The 21449-nt window shown below is 46.7% G+C and overlaps 1 protein-coding gene across 1 annotated transcript in view; it reads right to left on the minus strand.

The window, feature by feature from the left end:
- LOC139419175 (2-hydroxyacylsphingosine 1-beta-galactosyltransferase-like) overlaps window positions 1–21449 on the minus strand; it is a 99928-nt gene that overhangs the window by 4212 nt on the left and 74267 nt on the right. The window contains exon 5 of the mRNA XM_071169172.1: window positions 6568–6644. Within this exon, the coding sequence (XP_071025273.1) occupies window positions 6568–6644 (77 nt within the window). The remainder of the gene's footprint in view (window positions 1–6567; window positions 6645–21449) is intronic.

Consider the following 21449-nt stretch of genomic DNA (forward strand, 5'->3'; position numbering starts at 1 on the left):
ATAGGACCCTGGTCCTAACAGTGTTGTCCTATTGGACCCTGGTCCTAACAGTGTTGTCCTATAGGACCCTGGTCCTAACAGTGTTGTCCCACAGGACCCTGGTCCTAACAGTGTTGTCCTATAGGACCCTGGTCCTAACAGTGTTGTCCTACAGGACCCTGGTCCTAACAGTGTTGTCCTATAGGACTCTGGTCCTAACAGTGTTGTCCTATAGGACCCTGGTCCTAACAGTGTTGTCCTATAGGACCCTGGTCCTAACAGTATTGTCAAATAGGGCCCCGGTCTAACAGTGTTGTCCTATAGGACTCTGGTCCTAACAGTGTTGTCCTATAGGGCCCTGGTCTTAACAGTGTTGTCCTATAGGACCCTGGTCCTAACAGTGTTGTCCTATTGGACCCTGGTCCTAACAGTGTTGTCCTATAGGACCCTGGTCTAACAGTGTTGTCCTATAGGACCCTGGTCCTAACAGTGTTGTCTTATAGGACCTTGGTCCTAACAGTGTTGTCCTATAGGACCCTGGTCCTAACAGTGTTGTGATATGGACCCTGGTCCTAACAGTGTTGTGATATGGACCCTGGTCCTAACAGTGTTGTCATATTGGACCCTGGTCCTAACAGTGTTATCTTATAGGGCCCTGGTCCTAATGGTGTTGTCCTATAGGACCCTGGTCCTAACAGTGTTGTCCTATAGGACCCTGGTCCTAACAGTGTTGTCCTATTGGACCCTGGTCCTAACAGTGTTGTCTTATAGGACCCTGGTCCTAACAGTGTTGTCTTATAGGACCCTGGTCCTAACAGTGTTGTCCTATAGGACCCTGGTCCTAACAGTGTTGTGATATGGACCCTGGTCCTAACAGTGTTGTGATATGGACCCTGGTCCTAACAGTGTTGTGATATGGACCCTGGTCCTAACAGTGTTGTCCTATAGGACCCTGGTCCTAACAGTGTTGTCCTATAGGACCCTGGTCCTAACAGTGTTGTCCTATAGGACCCTGGTCTAACAGTGTTGTCCTATAGGCCCCTGGTCCTAACAGTGTTGTCCTACAGGACCCTGGTCCTAACAGTGTTGTCCTATAGGACCCTGGTCCTAACAGTGTTGTCCTACAGGACCCTGGTCCTAACAGTGTTGTCCTATAGGACCCTGGTCCTCACAGTGTTGTCATATTGGACCCTGGTCCTAACAGTGTTATCTTATAGGGCCCTGGTCCTAACAGTGTTGTCCTATTGGACCCTGGTCCTAACAGTGTTGTCCTATAGGACCCTGGTCATAACAGTGTTTTGATATGGACCCTGGTCCTAACAGTGTTGTGATATGGACCCTGGTCCTAACAGTGTTGTGATACGGACCCTGGTCCTAACAGTGTTGTCCTATAGGACCCTGGTCCTAACAGTGTTGTCCTATAGGACCCTGGTCCTAACAGTGTTGTCCTATAGGACCCTGGTCCTAACAGTGTTGTCCTATAGGACCCTGGTCCTAACAGTGTTGTCCAATTGGACCCTGGTCCTAACAGTGTTGTGATATGGACCCTGGTCCTAACAGTGTTGTCCTATAGGACCCTGGTCCTAACAGTGTTGTCCTATAGGACACTGGTCCTAACAGTGTTGTCCTACAGGACCCTGGTCCTAACAGTGTTGTCCTATAGGACCCTGGTCCTAACAGTGTTGTCCTACAGGACCCTGGTCCTAACAGTGTTGTCCTATAGGACCCTGGTCCTAACAGTGTTGTCATATTGGACCCTGGTCCTAACAGTGTTATCTTATAGGGCCCTGGTCCTAACAGTGTTGTCCTATTGGACCCTGGTCCTAACAGTGTTGTCTTATAGGACCCTGGTCCTAACAGTGTTGTCCTATAGGACCCTGGTCCTAACAGTGTTGTGATATGGACCCTGGTCCTAACAGTGTTGTGATATGGACCCTGGTCCTAACAGTGTTGTGATACGGACCCTGGTCCTAACAGTGTTGTCCTATAGGACCCTGGTCCTAACAGTGTTGTCCTATAGGACCCTGGTCCTAACAGTGTTGTCCTATTGGACCCTGGTCCTAACAGTGTTGTCCTATAGGACCCTGGTCTAACAGTGTTGTCCTATAGGACCCTGGTCCTAACAGTGTTGTCCTACAGGACCCTGGTCCTAACAGTGTTGTCCTATAGGACCCTGGTCCTAACAGTGTTGTCCTATAGGACCCTGGTCCTAACAGTATTGTCCTATAGGGCCCTGGTCCTAACAGTGTTGTCCTATAGGGCCCTGGTCTTCACAGTGTTGTCCTATCGGACTCTGGTCCTAACAGTGTTGTCCTATAGGACTCTGGTCCTAACAGTGTTGTCCTATAGGACCCTGGTCCTAACAGTGTTGTCCTATAGGACCCTGGTCCTAACAGTGTTGTCCTATTGGACCCTGGTCCTAACAGTGTTGTCCTATAGGACCCTGGTCCTAACAGTGTTGTCCTATAGGACCCTGGTCCTAACAGTATTGTCCTATAGGGCCCTGGTCCTAACAGTGTTGTCCTATAGGGCCCTGGTCTTCACAGTATTGTCCTATAGGGCCCTGGTCCTAACAGTGTTGTCCTATAGGGCCCTGGTCTTCACAGTGTTGTCCTATAGGACTCTGGTCCTAACAGTGTTGTCCTATAGGACCCTGGTCCTAACAGTGTTGTCCTATAGGACCCTGGTCCTAACAGTGTTGTCATATTGGACCCTGGTCCTAACAGTGTTATCTTATAGGGCCCTGGTCCTAACAGTGTTGTCCTATTGGACCCTGGTCCTAACAGTGTTGTCTTATAGGACCCTGGTCCTAACAGTGTTGTCCTATAGGACCCTGGTCCTAACAGTGTTGTGATATGGACCCTGGTCCTAACAGTGTTGTGATATGGACCCTGGTCCTAACAGTGTTGTGATACGGACCCTGGTCCTAACAGTGTTGTCCTATAGGACCCTGGTCCTAACAGTGTTGTCCTATAGGACCCTGGTCCTAACAGTGTTGTCCTATAGGACCCTGGTCCTAACAGTGTTGTCCTATAGGACCCTGGTCCTAACAGTGTTGTCCTATTGGACCCTGGTCCTAACAGTGTTGTCCTATAGGACCCTGGTCCTAACAGTGTTGTCCTATAGGACCCTGGTCTAACAGTGTTGTCCTATAGGCCCCTGGTCCTAACAGTGTTGTCCTACAGGACCCTGGTCCTAACAGTGTTGTCCTATAGGACCCTGGTCCTAACAGTGTTGTCCTACAGGACCCTGGTCCTAACAGTGTTGTCCTATAGGACCCTGGTCCTCACAGTGTTGTCATATTGGACCCTGGTCCTAACAGTGTTATCTTATAGGGCCCTGGTCCTAACAGTGTTGTCCTATTGGACCCTGGTCCTAACAGTGTTGTCCTATAGGACCCTGGTCATAACAGTGTTTTGATATGGACCCTGGTCCTAACAGTGTTGTGATATGGACCCTGGTCCTAACAGTGTTGTGATACGGACCCTGGTCCTAACAGTGTTGTCCTATAGGACCCTGGTCCTAACAGTGTTGTCCTATAGGACCCTGGTCCTAACAGTGTTGTCCTATAGGACCCTGGTCCTAACAGTGTTGTCCTATAGGACCCTGGTCCTAACAGTGTTGTCCAATTGGACCCTGGTCCTAACAGTGTTGTGATATGGACCCTGGTCCTAACAGTGTTGTCCTATAGGACCCTGGTCCTAACAGTGTTGTCCTATAGGACACTGGTCCTAACAGTGTTGTCCTACAGGACCCTGGTCCTAACAGTGTTGTCCTATAGGACCCTGGTCCTAACAGTGTTGTCCTACAGGACCCTGGTCCTAACAGTGTTGTCCTATAGGACCCTGGTCCTAACAGTGTTGTCATATTGGACCCTGGTCCTAACAGTGTTATCTTATAGGGCCCTGGTCCTAACAGTGTTGTCCTATTGGACCCTGGTCCTAACAGTGTTGTCTTATAGGACCCTGGTCCTAACAGTGTTGTCCTATAGGACCCTGGTCCTAACAGTGTTGTGATATGGACCCTGGTCCTAACAGTGTTGTGATATGGACCCTGGTCCTAACAGTGTTGTGATACGGACCCTGGTCCTAACAGTGTTGTCCTATAGGACCCTGGTCCTAACAGTGTTGTCCTATAGGACCCTGGTCCTAACAGTGTTGTCCTATTGGACCCTGGTCCTAACAGTGTTGTCCTATAGGACCCTGGTCTAACAGTGTTGTCCTATAGGACCCTGGTCCTAACAGTGTTGTCCTACAGGACCCTGGTCCTAACAGTGTTGTCCTATAGGACCCTGGTCCTAACAGTGTTGTCCTATAGGACCCTGGTCCTAACAGTATTGTCCTATAGGGCCCTGGTCCTAACAGTGTTGTCCTATAGGGCCCTGGTCTTCACAGTGTTGTCCTATCGGACTCTGGTCCTAACAGTGTTGTCCTATAGGACTCTGGTCCTAACAGTGTTGTCCTATAGGACCCTGGTCCTAACAGTGTTGTCCTATAGGACCCTGGTCCTAACAGTGTTGTCCTATTGGACCCTGGTCCTAACAGTGTTGTCCTATAGGACCCTGGTCCTAACAGTGTTGTCCTATAGGACCCTGGTCCTAACAGTATTGTCCTATAGGGCCCTGGTCCTAACAGTGTTGTCCTATAGGGCCCTGGTCTTCACAGTATTGTCCTATAGGGCCCTGGTCCTAACAGTGTTGTCCTATAGGGCCCTGGTCTTCACAGTGTTGTCCTATAGGACTCTGGTCCTAACAGTGTTGTCCTATAGGACCCTGGTCCTAACAGTGTTGTCCTATAGGACCCTGGTCCTAACAGTGTTGTCATATTGGACCCTGGTCCTAACAGTGTTATCTTATAGGGCCCTGGTCCTAACAGTGTTGTCCTATTGGACCCTGGTCCTAACAGTGTTGTCTTATAGGACCCTGGTCCTAACAGTGTTGTCCTATAGGACCCTGGTCCTAACAGTGTTGTGATATGGACCCTGGTCCTAACAGTGTTGTGATATGGACCCTGGTCCTAACAGTGTTGTGATACGGACCCTGGTCCTAACAGTGTTGTCCTATAGGACCCTGGTCCTAACAGTGTTGTCCTATAGGACCCTGGTCCTAACAGTGTTGTCCTATAGGACCCTGGTCCTAACAGTGTTGTCCTATAGGACCCTGGTCCTAACAGTGTTGTCCTATTGGACCCTGGTCCTAACAGTGTTGTCCTATAGGACCCTGGTCTAACAGTGTTGTCCTATAGGACCCTGGTCCTAACAGTGTTGTCCTACAGGACCCTGGTCCTAACAGTGTTGTCCTATAGGACCCTGGTCCTAACAGTGTTGTCCTATAGGACCCTGGTCCTAACAGTATTGTCCTATAGGGCCCTGGTCCTAACAGTGTTGTCCTATAGGGCCCTGGTCTTCACAGTGTTGTCCTATCGGACTCTGGTCCTAACAGTGTTGTCCTATAGGACTCTGGTCCTAACAGTGTTGTCCTATAGGACCCTGGTCCTAACAGTGTTGTCCTATAGGACCCTGGTCCTAACAGTGTTGTCCTATTGGACCCTGGTCCTAACAGTGTTGTCCTATAGGACCCTGGTCCTAACAGTGTTGTCCTATAGGACCCTGGTCCTAACAGTATTGTCCTATAGGGCCCTGGTCCTAACAGTGTTGTCCTATAGGGCCCTGGTCTTCACAGTATTGTCCTATAGGGCCCTGGTCCTAACAGTGTTGTCCTATAGGGCCCTGGTCTTCACAGTGTTGTCCTATAGGACTCTGGTCCTAACAGTGTTGTCCTATAGGACCCTGGTCCTAACAGTGTTGTCCTATAGGACCCTGGTCCTAACAGTGTTGTCCTATAGGACCCTGGTCCTAACAGTATTGTCCTATAGGGACCTGGTCCTAACAGTGTTGTCCTATAGGGCCCTGGTCTTCACAGTGTTGTCCTATAGGGCCCTGGTCTTAACAGTGTTGTCTTATAGGACCCTGGTCCTAACAGTGTTGTCCTATAGGACTCTGGTCCTAACAGTGTTGTCCTATAGGGCCCTGGTCTTAACAGTGTTGTCTTATAGGACCCTGGTCCTAACAGTGTTGTCCTAGAGGACCCTGGTCCTAACAGTGTTGTCTTATAGGACCCTGGTCCTAACAGTGTTGTCCTAGAGGACCCTGGTCCTAACAGTGTTGTCTTATAGGACCCTGGTCTATAGAAGTGCACCGTGTGGTAATAAGGTGTGACTGAGAGGAGCTACTTAGCAGCTATACCACACAGCCCTCAGAGATACAGATCAGCAACACACCCAGAGATAAAGAGTGTGTGTGTGTGTGTGTGTGTGTGTGTGTGTGTGTGTGTGTGTGTGTGTGTGTGTGTGTGTGTGTGTGTGTGTGTATCATTGACTGTTAATGGTATAATGAGTTATGTATTTCTCAGCTCAGGGTCATTCTCCTCTCCTCACCCCTCCCCTCCTCTCCTCTCCTCACCCCTCCTTTCCCCTCCTCACCTCTCCTCTCCTCACCCCTCCTCTCCCCTCCCCTACTCACCCTCTGTCTGTTAGGGTGAGGAGGGAGGGAAGGAAGACAGAGTACATGAAGTAGAGAAGTGGTTCTTACCCAACAGGTCGTTTTGAGGCATCCAATCCACCAACTTGGTATTGTTGCCTAGGTTACTGGGCGGAACCCCCGAGAACCTACAGTCAGACAGGGAAAGACAGAAAAACAGGTTAGACAGACAGAGAGGTAGATGGTTAGAGTGATGCCATGCGGTTTGATCTCTTACCCTACAACAATGACTGGTGTCCCAGGTCTAAATCAGCCCCTGAATAGAGGGGAATCACCCACCTGGTGTCCCAGATCTAAATCAGGCCCTGATTAGAGGGAAGAATGACTGATGTCCCTGGTCTAAATCAGGCCCTGATTAGAGGGGAACAATGAACATACAGCAGTGGAACTTCCAGGTCCAGATTTGAATTGGAGTGCAATACAGAGAAGTACAATCAAGAACACTTTCCACATTCTAGAATTGAATGGCAGTTGGAAAGAACAGACTCTAGCACCCAGCGGTGTTCTAGAACCCAGCGGTATCTGAACTAAATGACTACCGCCCCGTAGCACTCACTTCTGTCATCATGAAGTGCTTTGAGAGACTAGTCAAGGATCATATTACCTCCACCCTACCTGACACCCTTGACCCACTTCAATTTGCTTACCGCCCCAATAGGTCCACAGACGACGCAATCGCCATCACACTGCACACTGCCCTATCCCATCTGGACAAGAGGAATACCTATGTAAGAATGTTGTTCATTGACTATAGCTCAGCGTTCAACACCATAGTACCCTACAAGCTCATCATTAAGCTGGAGGCCCTGGGTCTCAACCCCGCTATGTGCAACTGGGTCCTGGACTTCCTGACGGGCCGCCCCCAAGGTGGTGAGGGTAGGTAACAACATCTCCACCCCTCTGATCCTCAACACTTGGGCCCCACAAGGGTGCATTCTCAGCCCCCTCCTGACTGCGTGACCATGCACGCCTCCAACTCAATCATCAAGTTTGCAGACAACGCTACAGTGGTAGGCCGGATCACCAACAACGACGAGACGGCCTACAGGGAGGAGGTGAGGGCCCTCGGAGTGTGGTGTCAGGAAAACAACCTCTCACTCACCGACAACAAAACAAAGGAGATGATCGTGGACTCCAGACAAACTGAAATGGTCCACCCACACAGACAGGGTGGTGAAGAAGGCGCAACAACCTCAGAAGGCTGAAGAAATTTGGCTTGTCACCTAAAACCCTCACACACAGATGCACAATCGAGAGCATCATGTAGGGCTGTATCACCGCCCACAACCACAGGGCTCTCCAGAGGGAAGTGAGGTCTGCACAATGCATCACCGGGGGCTAAACTACCTGCCCTCCAGGACACCTCACCACCCGATGTCACAGGAAGGCCAAAAAGATTGCCAAGGACATCAACCACCCGAGCCACTGCCTGTTCACCCCGCTATCATCCAGAAGACGAGGTCAGTACAGGTGCATCAAAGCTGGGACAGAGAGATTGAAAAACAGTTTCTATCTCAAGGCCATCAGATTATTAAACAGCCACCACTAGCACAGAGAGTCGGCTGCCTACCTACAGACAAGATATCATTGGACACTTTAATAAATGGAACACTTGTCACTTTAATAAGGCCACTTTAATAATGTTTACATATCTTGTATTACTCATCTCATTTGTATATACTGTTTTTTATACCATCTACTGCATCTTGCCTATGCCGCTCTGTACCATTACTCATCTCATATGTATATACTGTATTTTATACCATCTACTGCATCTTGCCTATGCCGCTCGGCCATCACTCTCATCTATATATTTATATACAGTGCCTTGCGAAAGTATTCGGCCCCCTTGAACTTTGCAACCTTTTGCCACATTTCAGGCTTCAAACATAAAGATATAAAACTGTATTTTTTTGTGAAGAATCAACAACAAGTGGGACACAATCATGAAGTGGAACGACATTTATTGGATATATCAAACTTTTTTAACAAATCAAAAACTGAAAAATTGGGCGTGCAAAACTATTTAGCCCCTTTACTTTCAGTGCAGCAAGTTCAGTGAGGATCTCTGAATGATCCAATGTTGACCTAAAGGACTAATGATGATAAATACAATCCACCTGTGTGTAATCAAGTCTCCGTATAAATGCACCTGCACTGTGATAGTCTCAGAGGTCCGTTAAAAGCGCAGAGAGCATCATGAAGAACAAGGAACACACCAGGCAGGTCCGAGATACTGTTGTGAAGAAGTTTAAAGCCGGATTTGGATACAAAAAGATTTCCCAAGCTTTAAACATCCCAAGGAGCACTGTGCAAGCGATAATATTGAAATGGAAGGAGTATCAGACCACTGCAAATCTACCAAGACCTGGCCGTCCCTCTAAACTTTCAGCTCATACAAGGAGAAGACTGATCAGAGATGCAGCCAAGAGGCCCATGATCGCTCTGGATGAACTGCAGAGATCTACAGCTAAGGTGGGAGACTCTGTCCATAGGACAACAATCATATTGCACAAATCTGGCCTTTATGGAAGAGTGGCAAGAAGAAAGCCATTTCTTAACGATATCCATAAAAAGTGTAGTTTAAAGTTTGCCACAAGCTGCCTGGGAGACACACCAAACATGTGGAAGAAGGTGCTCTGGTCAGATGAAACCAAAATTGAACTTTTTGGCAACAATGCAAAACGTTATGTTTGGCGTAAAAGCAACACAGCTCATCACCCTGAACACACCATCCCCACTGTCAAACATGGTGGTGGCAGCATCATGGTTTGGGCCTGCTTTTCTTCAGCAGGGACAGGGAAGATGGTTAAAATTGATGGGAAGATGGATAGAGCCAAATACAGGACCATTCTGGAAGAAAACCTGATGGAGTCTGCAAAAGACCTGAGACTGGGACGGAGATTTGTCTTCCAACAAGACAATGATCCAAAACATAAAGCAAAATCTACAATGGAATGGTTCAAAAATAAACATATCCAGGTGTTAGAATGGCCAAGTCAAAGTCCAGACCTGAATCCAATCGAGAATCTGTGGAAAGAACTGAAAACTGCTGTTCACAAATGCTCTCCATCCAACCTCACTGAGCTCGAGCTGTTTTGCAAGGAGGAATGGGAAAAAATGTCAGTCTCTCCATGTGCAAAACTGATAGAGACATACCCCAAGCGACTTACAGCTGTAATCGCAGCAAAAGGTGGCGCTACAAAGTATTAACTTAAGGGGGCTGAATAATTTTGCACGCCCAATTTTTCAGTTCTTGATTTGTTAAAAAAGTTTGAAATATCCAATAAATGTCATTCCACTTCATGATTGTGTCCCACTTGTTGTTGATTCTTCACAAAAAAATACAGTTTTATATCTTTATGTTTGAAGCCTGAAATGTGGCAAAAGGTCGCAAAGTTCAAGGGGGCCGAATACTTTCGCAAGGCACTGTATATGTACATATTCTCATTCACATCTTTAGATGTGTGTGTATTAGGTAGTTGTTGTGGAATTGTTAGATTACTTGTTAGATATTACTGCACGGTCGGGAACTAGAAGCACAAGCATTTCTCTACACTCGCATTAACATCTGCTAACCATGTGACCAATAACATCTGCTAACCATGTGACCAATAACATCTGCTAACCATGTGACCAATAACATCTGCTAACCGCGTGACCAATAACATCTGCTAACCATTTGACCAATAACATCTGCTAACCATGTGACCAATAACATCTGCTAACCATGTGACCAATAACATCTGCTAACCACGTGACCAATAACATCTGCTAACCATGTGACCAATAACATCTGCTAACCATGTGACCAATAACATCTGCTAACCATGTGACCAATAACATCTGCTAACCATGTGACCATTAACATCTGCTAACCATGTGACCATTAACATCTGCTAACCATGTGACCAATAACATCTGCTAACCATGTGACCAATAACATCTGCTAACCACGTGACCAATAACATCTGCTAACCATGTGACCAATAACATCTGCTAACCATGTGACCAATAACATCTGCTAACCATGTGACCAATAACATCTGCTAACCATGTGACCAATAACATCTGCTAACCGCGTGACCAATAACATCTGCTAACCATGTGACCAATAACATCTGCTAACCATGTGACCAATAACATCTGCTAACCATGTGACCATTAACATCTGCTAACCATGTGACCATTAACATCTGCTAACCATGTGACCAATAACATCTGCTAACCATGTATACGTGACCAATAAAATTCCCTCCTGATCAAGGTCAGGATTGGGTAATAGTATCTGATCCTAGATCTGTAGCTAGGGGGTAATAGTCTCTGATCCTAGATCTGTAGATAGGGGGTAATAGTCTCTGATCCTAGATCTGTAGCTAGGGGGTAATAGTCTCTGATCCTAGATCTGTAACTAGGGGGTAATAGTTTCTGATCCTAGATCTGTAACTAGGGGGTAATAGTCTCTGATCCTAGATCTGTAGCTAGGGGGTAATAGTCTCTGATCCTAGATCTGTAGCTAGGGGGTAATAGTCTCTGATCCTAGATCTGTAGCTAGGGGGAAAGAGTATCTGATCCTAGATCTGTAGCTAGGGGGTAAGAGTATCTGATCCTAGATCTGTAGCTAGGGGGTAATAGTATCTGATCCTAGATCTGTAGCTAGGGGGTAATAGTATCTGATCCTAGATCTGTAGCTAGGGGGAAAGTACTTCCTGGAGAGGGTAAGAGTGTCTGCTACATGACTAAATGGCTTCAGTGTTTCTGACCTGAGAGCTGAGAGATACTGTGAGAAACTCCTCTGTCACTGCAGACACACTGGGACATTTGTATGCATTCATTATCTCCCTCTCTCTCCCTCTTCCTCCTCCTCCCACTCCTCTACCTCTCTCTCCCTCTTCCCCCTCAGCCCACAACAAACCCACAATTCACCAGGCAACCAATCAATGATTCACTTCATATGTCTCTCTCTCTCTGTCTCTCTCTCTAATGAATCCCCTGCTGCATCATTCTCACCTTCACTCATTAAAAAACGACATGATGACACACACACACACACACACACACACACACACACACACACACACACACACACACACACACACACAGACACACACACACACACACACACACGAATATAGGAGGCAGCAACCACACAGCAGGTTTTTAAAACCATTGAGGGTTCCAATATAAACTCTCCTGATGACATCACAACACACCAGGGGGTGTATTAATCAATATAAACTCTCCTGATGACATCACAACACACCAGGGGGTGTATTAATCAATATAAACTCTCCTGATGACATCACAACACACCAGGGGGTGTATTAATCAATATAAACTCTCCTGATGACATCACAACACACCAGGGGGTGTATTAATCGATTCAAATCAAACTTTATTTGTGACATGCGTCGAATACAACCCAAGTATAGACCTGAAATGCTTCCTTTACAAGCCCTTAACCAACAATGCAGATCAAGAAGAGTTAAGAAAATATTTACACAAATAAACTAAAGTAACAATTACGAGGTTATATACAGGAGGTACCGGTACTGAGTCAGTGTTCAGGTTAGAGGTCATTTGTACATGTAGGTAGGGGTGAAGTCACTAGCAGTGTACTAGCAGTGTACAAAACAAATAGAGGGAGGGGTGGCCATTTGATTAATTGTTCAGGAGACTTATGGCTTGGGGGTCAGAAGCTGTTAAGGAGCCTTTTGGTCCTAGACTTGGCATTCTGGTACCGCTTGCAGTGCGGTAGCAGAGAAAACAGTCTATAACTTGGGCGACTGGAGTCTCTGACAATTTTATGGGCTTTCCTCTGATACCGCCCATTACAGTACAGTATGTAGATCCTGGATGTCCCATTATATAGATCATGGATGTCCCTAGGATATAGGTCCTGGATGTTCCTATGATATAGATCCTGGATGTCCCATTATATAGGTCCTGGATGGCAGGAAGCTTGGTCCCAGTGATGTACTGGGCTGTACGCACTGCCCTCTGTAGCGCCTTATGGTCAGATACAGAGCAGTTGTCATACCAGGCGGTGATGCAACCAGTCAGGATGCTCTCCATGGTGCAGCTGTAAAACTTTTTGAGGATCTGGGGACCCATGCCAAATCTTTTCAGTCTCCTGAGGGGGAATAGGTTTTGTTGTGCCAGCTTCACGACTGTCATGGTGTGTTTGGACCATGGTAGTTTGTTGGTGATGTGGACACCAAGGAACTTGAAACTCTCAACCTGCTCCACCACAGCCCCGTCGATGTTAATAGGGGCCTGTTTGGCCCGCCTTTTCCTGTAGTCCACGATCAGCTCCTTTGTCTTGCTCACATTGAGGGAGAGGTTGTTGTCCTGGCACCACACTGCCAGGTCTCTGACCTCCTCCCTATAGGCTGTCTCATCGTTGTCGGTGATCAGACCTACCACTGTTGTGTCGTCAGCAAATGTAATGATGGTGTTGGAGTCGTGTTTGGCCACGCAGTCATGAGTGAATAGGGAATACAGAAGGGGACTAAGTACACACGCTTGAGGGGCCCCAGTGTTGAGGATCAGCGTGGCAGACATGTTGTTGCCTACCCTCACCACCTGGGTCCAGCCCGTCAGGAAGTCTAGGACCCAGTTGCAGAGGGAGGTGTTTAGATCCAGGGTCCTTAGCTTAGTGATGAGCTTCGTGGGCACTATGGTGTTGAACGCTGAGCTGTAGTCAATGAACAGCATTCTCACATAGGTGGTCCTTTTGTCCAGGTGGGAAAGGGCAGTGTGGAGTGCGATTGAGATTGCGTCATCTGTGGATCTGTTGGGGTGGTATGCGAATTGGAGTGGGTCTAGGGTATCCGGGAGGAAGCTGTTGATGTGAGCCAAGACCAGCCTTTCAAAGCACTTCATGGTTTCCGACGTGAGTGCTACGGGGCGGTAATCATTTAGGCAGGTTACTTTATCTTTCTTGAGCACAGGGACTATGGTGGAAACATGTAGGTATTACAGACTCGGCCAGGGAGATGTTGGAAATGTCAGTGAAAAGACACTTGACAGTTGGTCAGTGCATGCTTTGAGTACATGTCCTGGTATTCCGTCTGGCCCCGCGGCTTTGTGAATGTTGACCTGTTTAATTTCTCACATCGGCGTCTGAGACCACTGTCACACAGTCTTCCAGAACAGCTAGCGCTCTCGTGCATGCTTCAGTGTTGCTTGCCTCGAAGTGAGCATAAAAGGAATTTAACTCATCTGGTAGGTTCGCATCACTGGGCAGCTCGCGTCTGGGTTTCCCTTTGTAGTCTGTAATAGTTTTCAAGCCCTGCCATATCTGACGAGCGTCAGAGCCAGTGTAGTAGGATTCAATCTTAGTCCTGTATTGAAGCTTTGCTTGTTTTATGGTTCGTCTGAGGGCATAGCGGGATTTCATATAAGCGTCCGGATTAGTGTCCCGTTCCTTGAGAGCGGCAGCTCTAGCCTTTAGCTCAGTGTGGATGTTTCCTGTAATCCATGGCTTCTGGTTGGGGTATGTACGTACAGTCACTGTGCGGACGACGTCGTCAATGTATTTATTGATGAAGCCGATGACTGAGGTGGTGTACTCCTCAATGCCATCGGAAGGATCCCGGAACCTATTCCAGGCTGTGCGAGCAAAACAGTCCTGTATTGTAGCCTCCTCGTAATCTGACCACTTCCGTTTTGAGCAAGTCACTGGTACTTCCTGCTTTAGTTTTCGCTTGTAATCAGGAATCAGCAGGATAAAATGATGGTCAGATTTGCCAGAAGGAGGGCGAGGGAGAGCTTTGTACGTGTCTCTGTGTGTGGAGTAAAGGTGGTCTAGAGTTATTTTTTCTCTGGTTGCACATGTGACATGCTGGTAGAAATGAGGTAAAACTGATTTAAGTTTTCCTGCATTAAAGTCCCCGGCCACTAGGAGCGCCGCTTCTGGGTGAGCATTTTCTTCTTTGCTTATGGCCTTAAACAGCTGGCTGAATGCGGTCTTAGTGCGGTCTCATTGGTTTGTGTATAGAGTTGGTTGAGAGAGGTCTTAGTGCCAGCATTGGTCTGTGGTGGTAAATACATGGCTATGAATAATATAGATGAGAACTCTCTTGGTAGATAGTGTTGGTCTACAGCTTATCATAAGGTACTCTACCTCAGGTGAGGTGTTGTAGTCTATATAGGGAATAGAGTTCTGACCAGACATATTATAGTCTAAAATTGGGAATAGGGTTTTGACCGGACATATTGTAGTCTATATAGGGAATAGGGTTCTGACCAGACATATTGTAGTCTATATAGGGAATAGGGTTCTGACCAGACATATTAGGTGTAGATGATAGAGAATACAGATGAACAGGGGGTCGTGACCAGCCTCACACTCCAGTACAGTAGGTGATAGAGAATATAGAGGAATAGGGGGCTGTGACCAGCCTCACACTCCAGTACAGTAGGTGATAGAGAATATAGAGGAATAGGGGGCTGTGACCAGCCTCACACTCCAGTACAGTAGGTGATAGAGAATATAGATGAACAGGGGGCTGTGACCAGCCTCACACTCCAGTACAGTAGGTGGTAGAGAATATAGATGAACAGGGGCTGTGACCAGCCTCACACTCCAGTACAGTAGGTGATAGATAGAGAATATAGATGAACAGGGGGCTGTGACCAGCCTCACACTCCAGTACAGTAGGCGATAGAGAATATAGATGAACAGGGGGCTGTGACCAGCCTCACACTCCAGTACAGTAGGTGATAGATAGAGAATATAGATTAACAGGGGGCTGTGACCAGCCTCACACTCCAGTACAGTAGGTGGCGGTGTATCCACCTGTCAGTTGGTTGCGATCCACCAATAGATGGATATAGAAGAAGAAGAAGGACAGGTGAAAGCAATATGGTGGAAGCTGAACATCGGCTCAGAAATATAACACAGCCGTCTTCAAATCAAATGTTATTTTATTTGGTCACATACACGTGTTTAGCAGATGTTATTGGGGTGTCTACAGTCAATGTGTTGATAGAACTTCAGTCGCGTTTTCCTCATATTTGCTTTGTTAAAATCCCCAGCTGCAATAAAAGCAGCCTCAGGACATGTGGTTTCCAGTTCGCATAAAGTCCATTGTAGTTCCTTGAGGGCCGTTGTGGTATCGGCTTGAAGGGGAATATACACGGCTGTGACAATAACTGAAGAGAATTCTCTTGGGAGGTAATACGGTCGGCATTTGATTGTGAGGGATTCTAGGTCAGGTGAACAAAAGGACTTGAGTTTCTGTATGTTATCACAATCACACCATGAGTAGTTAATCATGAAACATACACCACCACCTTTCTTCTTCCCAGAGAGTTCTTTATTCCTGTCTGCCCGATGAACTGATGAACTGATGAACTGATGTACTGAGAACCCAGCTGGCTGTATGGACAGGGACAGTATATCCAGAGAGGTCTTTATTCCTGTCTGCCCGATGAACTGAGAACCCAGCTGGCTGTATGGATAGGGACAGTATATCCGGAGAGAGCCATGATTCCCTGAAAGAGAGGATATTACAGTCCTGGATCTTTCTCTGGAAGGAGATCCTCGCCCTGAGCTCGTCTACTTTATTGTCCAGAGACTGAACATTAGTGAGTAATATACTCAGAAGCGGTGAACGGTGTGCCCGCCTCCTGAGTCGGACTAGAAGTCCACTCTGAATACCTCCGACGGCAGTGTCTTGGAGCAGACACTGGAATACGTTAAATTGCCCCGGGGGGGTACGAACAAAGGATCCAATTCGGGAAAGGCGTATTCCTGGTTGTACGTAATATCACAAACAAAAAACATTCTGGACTGATAATGTAAGAAATAACAAAATACTGCCAAGTTGCGTAGGAGCTAGCAAAAGAGCTGTCATGTCTGTCTGTGCCATCTTGTTTACCTTGAAGACTGTTTCTAGCTTCTAGCCAACGTTGCCGTATTTTGTAATTTTTTTAGTTTTTTCTTAAATGATTTGCTCAGAACGTTTCTTGAATTATTACCTGCAACCCGAAAATAACTGTTGAATATTAGATTGGAGCCACTCACCAGCCACTCACCAGCCACTCACCAGCAACTCACCAGCCACTCACCAGCATTTCAAACAGGCTTCCCTGAATTGGATCCTTTGTTTGTGTCACACCCTGATCTGTTTCACCTGTCTTTGTGCTTGTCTCCATCCCCATCCAGGTGTCACACCCTGATCTGTTTCACCTGTCTTTGTGCTTGTCTCCATCCCCATCCAAGTGTCACACCCTGATCTGTTTCACCTGTCTTTGTGCTTGTCTCCATCCAGGTGTCACACCCTGATCTGTTTCCCTTGTCTTTGTGCTTGTCTCCATCCAGGCATCACACCCTTATCTGTTTCACCTGTCTTTGTGCTTGTCTCCATCCAGGTGTCACACCCTGATCTGTTTCACCTGTCTTTGTGCTTGTCTCCATCCCCATCCAGGTGTCACACCCTGATCTGTTTCACCTGTCTTTGTGCTTGTCTCCATCCCCATCCAGGTGTCACACCCTGATCTGTTTCACCTGTCTTTGTGCTTGTCTCCATCCAGGTGTCACACCCTGATCTGTTTCACCTATCTTTGTGCTTGTCTCCATCCCCATCCAGGTGTCACACCCTGATCTGTTTCACCTGTCTTTGTGCTTGTCTCCATCCAGGTGTCACACCCTGATCTGTTTCACCTGTCTTTGTGGTTGTCTCCATCCAGGTGTCACACCCTGATCTGTTTCACCTGTCTTTGTGCTTGTCTCCATCCCCATCCAGGTGTCACACCCTGATCTGTTTCACCTGTCTTTGTGCTTGTCTCCATCCCCATCCAGGTGTCACACCCTGATCTGTTTCACCTGTCTTTGTGCTTGTCTCCATCCCCATCCAGGTGTCACACCCTGATCTGTTTCACCTGTCTTTGTGCTTGTCTCCATCCAGGTGTCACACCCTGATCTGTTTCACCTGTCTTTGTGCTTGTCTCCATCCCCATCCAGGTGTCACACCCTGATCTGTTTCACCTGTCTTTGTGCTTGTCTCCATCCAGGTGTCACACCCTGATCTGTTTCACCTGTCTTTGTGCTTGTCTCCATCCAGGTGTCACACCCTGATCTGTTTCACCTGTCTTTGTGCTTGTCTCCATCCAGGTGTCACACCCTGATCTGTTTCACCTGTCTTTGTGCTTGTCTCCATCTAGTTGTCGCCCATCTTCCCCATTATCCCCGGTGCATTTATACCTGTGTTCTCTGTTTGTTTTATCCCCGGTGCATTTATACCTGTGTTCTCTGTTTGTTTTATCCCCGGTGCATCTCTGTTTGTCTGTTGCCAGTTTGTCTTGTCTCGTCTACCAGCGTTTTTTCCTTTACTGTTTTTTGTTTGTTAGTTCCTGTTTTCTAGTTCTCCTGGTTTTCGACCATTCTGCCTGCCCTGACCCTGAGCCTGCCGACTATTCTGTACCTCTTGGCACTGCCCTGGATTACTGACCCCTGCCTGCCCTGACCCTGAGCCTGCCGACTATTTCGTACCTCTTGGCACTGCCCTGGATTACTGACCCCTGCCTGCCCTGACCCTGCCTGCCTGCCGTTGTCACGTTGCTATAAGGGATCGGGAGACAGGCGCAGGAATGCGTAATAGGGGATTTTATTGACCCAAATTACAGCGCGCCGTGTGAAGGCACGGGGACGAAGACCAAACAAACACGTATTCAAAACACAGGGTTGAAACCCAAACAAAAGAGCGAAGAGTACCTCGAATAAACACACGGGGCGTACAAACCACACGGGATGAAACCCGTAATCATCTGCACAGTACAAGTGGCAGGAAAGCCAGACCAACACAGCACAGGTACTCACACGACCAACGGAAAATGTAACAATAAATCAAATCAAAATGTATTTGTCACATACACATGGTTAGCAGATGTTGATCAGGCTGTTGATTAGAGTTGATCAGGCTGTTGATTGTGGCCTGTGGAATGTTGTCCCACTCCTCTTTAATGGCTGTGTGAAGTTGATATTGTCGGGAACTGGAACACGTTGTCGTAACACGTACAGATCCTTGCGATATGGGGCCATGTATTATCATGCTGAAACATGAGGTGATGGCGGCGGATGAATGGCACGACAATGGGCCTCAACATTAGGCCGTTCGCCCACAAAACGCCATGCATCTCTCTCTCTCTCTCTCTCTCCCTCCCTCTGTCTCTCTCAGCTACATGTCTGTGAATGGTGGAAATCTTGGTAAATGATTAAACTAGATAAGATAGAATGGGTCACCATAATGACCCTTGGAATCACAGGCATTTTCACACACACACAGTATCAGTAAGAGTACTGGTCAATGATCACTGTGTCAACAGGAGTTCTGGTCCAGGATCAGTGTGTCAGTAGGAGTTCTGGTTCAGGATCAGTGTGTTAGTAGAAGTTCTGGTCAGGATCAGTGTGTCAGTAGGAGTTCTGGTCCAGGATCAGAGTCAGTAGGAGTTCTGGTCCAGGATCAGTGTCAGTAGGAGTTCTGGGCCAGGATCTGTGTCAGTAGGAGTTCTGGTCCAGGATCAGTGTCAGTAGAAGTTCTGGGCCAGGATCTGTGTCAGTAGGAGTTCTGGTCCAGGATCAGTGTCAGTAGGAGTTCTGCGTCAGGATCAGTGTGTCAGTAGGAGTTCTGGTCCAGTTCTGGTCCAGGATCAGTGTGTCAGTAGGAGTTCGGCATCAGGATCAGTGTGTCAGTAGGAGTTCTGGTCCAGTTCTGGTCCAGGATCAGTGTGTCAGTAGGAGTTCTGGTCCAGTAATAGTCCAGGATCAGTGTGTCAGTAGGGGTTCTGGGGTTCTGGTCCAGGATCAGTGTCAGTAGGAGTTCTGGTCCAGGATCAGTGTCAGTAGGAGTTCTGGTCCAGTTCTGGTCCAGGATCAGTAGGAGTTCACCTTTTACCAGTCTGTTTCAGGCTTTAACCAGTCTGTTTCTGGCTTTAACCATTAACCAGTCTATTTCAGGCTTTAACCAGTCTGTTTCAGGCTTTAACCAGTCTGTTTCATGCTTTAACCATTAACCAGTCTGTTTCAGGCTTTAACCAGTCTGTTTCTGACTTTAACCAGTCTGTTTCATGCTTTAACCAGTCTGTTTCAGGGTTTAACCATTAACCAGTCTGTTTCAGGCTTTAACCAGTCTGTTTCAGGCTTTAACCAGTCTGTTTCAGGCTTTAACCATTAACCAGTCTGTTTCAGGCTTTAACCAGTCTGTTTCAGGCTTTAACCAGTCTGTTTCAGGCTTTAACCAGTCTGTTTCAGGCTTTAACCAGTCTGTTTCAGGCTTTAACCATTAACCAGTCTGTTTCAGGCTTTAACCAGTCTGTTTCAGGCTTTAACCAGTCTGTTTCAGGCTTTAACCAGTCTGTTTCAGGCTTTAACCAGTCTGTTTCAGGCTTTTACCATTAACCAGTCTGTTTCAGGCTTTAACCTTTAACCAGTCTGTTTCAGGCTTTAACCAGTCTGTTTCAGGCTTTAACCATTAACCAGTCTGTTTCAGGCTTTAACCAGTCTGTTTCAGGCTTTAACCAGTCTGTTTCAGGCTTTAACCAGTCTGTTTCAGGCTTTAACCAGTCTGTTTCAGGCTTTAACCATTAACCAGTCTGTTTCAGGCTTTAACCAGTCTGTTTCAGGCTTTAACCAGTCTGTTTCAGGCTTTAACCAGTCTGTTTCAGGCTTTAACCAGTCTGTTTCAGGCTTTAACCATTAACCAGTCTGTTTCAGGCTTTTACCATTAACCAGTCTGTTTCAGGCCTTAACCAGTCTGTTTCAGGCTTTAACCATTAACCAGTCTGTTTCAGGCTTTAACAAGTCTGTTTCTGGCTTTAACAAGTCTGTTTCTGGCTTTAACCAGTCTGTTTCTGGCTTTAACCAGTCTGTTTCTGGCTTTAACCAGTCTGTTTCAGGCTTTAACCATTAACCAGTCTGTTTCTGGCTTTAACAAGTCTGTTTCTGGCTTTAACAAGTCTGTTTCTGGCTTTAACAAGTCTGTTTCTGGCTTTAACCAGTCTGTTTCTGGCTTTAACCAGTCTGTTTCTGGCTTTAACCAGTCTGTTTCTGGCTTTAACCAGTCTGTTTCAGGCTTTAACCATTAACCAGTCTGTTTCTGGCTTTAACAAGTCTGTTTCTGGCTTTAACCAGTCTGTTTCTGGCTTTAACCAGTCTGTTTCAGGCTTTAACCATTAACCAGTCTGTTTCTGGCTTTAACAAGTCTGTTTCTGGCTTTAACCAGTCTGTTTCTGGCTTTAACCAGTCTGTTTCAGGGTTTAACCATTAACCAGTCTGTTTCTGGCTTTAACCAGTCTGTTTCTGGCTTTAACCAGTCTGTTTCTGGCTTTAACCAGTCTGTTTCAGGCTTTAACCATTAACCAGTCTGTTTCTGGCTTTAACCAGTCTGTTTCTGGCTTTAACCAGTCTGTTTCTGGCTTTAACCAGTCTGTTTCAGGCTTTAACCATTAACCAGTCTGTTTCAGGCTTTAACCATTAACCAGTCTGTTTCAGGCTTTAACCTTTAACCAGTCTGTTTCTGGCTTTAACAAGTCTGTTTCTGGCTTTAACCAGTCTGTTTCTGGCTTTAACCAGTCTGTTTCTGGCTTTAACCAGTCTGTTTCTGGCTTTAACTAGTCTGTTTCTGGCTATTTGGAAACTAAACTATATCCCACTGAATGACTAGGCCTGTGTCCTCAATGGCACCCTAATACTGCGTTCGGGAAGTATTCACAGCCTTTTAAATTACAGACTGAATTTAATATGGATTAAATGTACATGTTATGCCACTGATATACTCTCTCTCTCACAATACCCCGTAATGGATAAAAAAAAGTGGAATTATGTGTTTTAGAATTTTTGACAAATTGATAAAAAATGAAAAGCTGAAATGTCTTCAAGCCTAAATAAGTTCAGGAGAAAAAATGTGCTTAACAAGTCACATAATAAA

Source organism: Oncorhynchus clarkii, chromosome 10 (assembly GCF_045791955.1).
Source record: "Oncorhynchus clarkii lewisi isolate Uvic-CL-2024 chromosome 10, UVic_Ocla_1.0, whole genome shotgun sequence".
Classification (NCBI taxonomy): domain Eukaryota; kingdom Metazoa; phylum Chordata; class Actinopteri; order Salmoniformes; family Salmonidae; genus Oncorhynchus; species Oncorhynchus clarkii.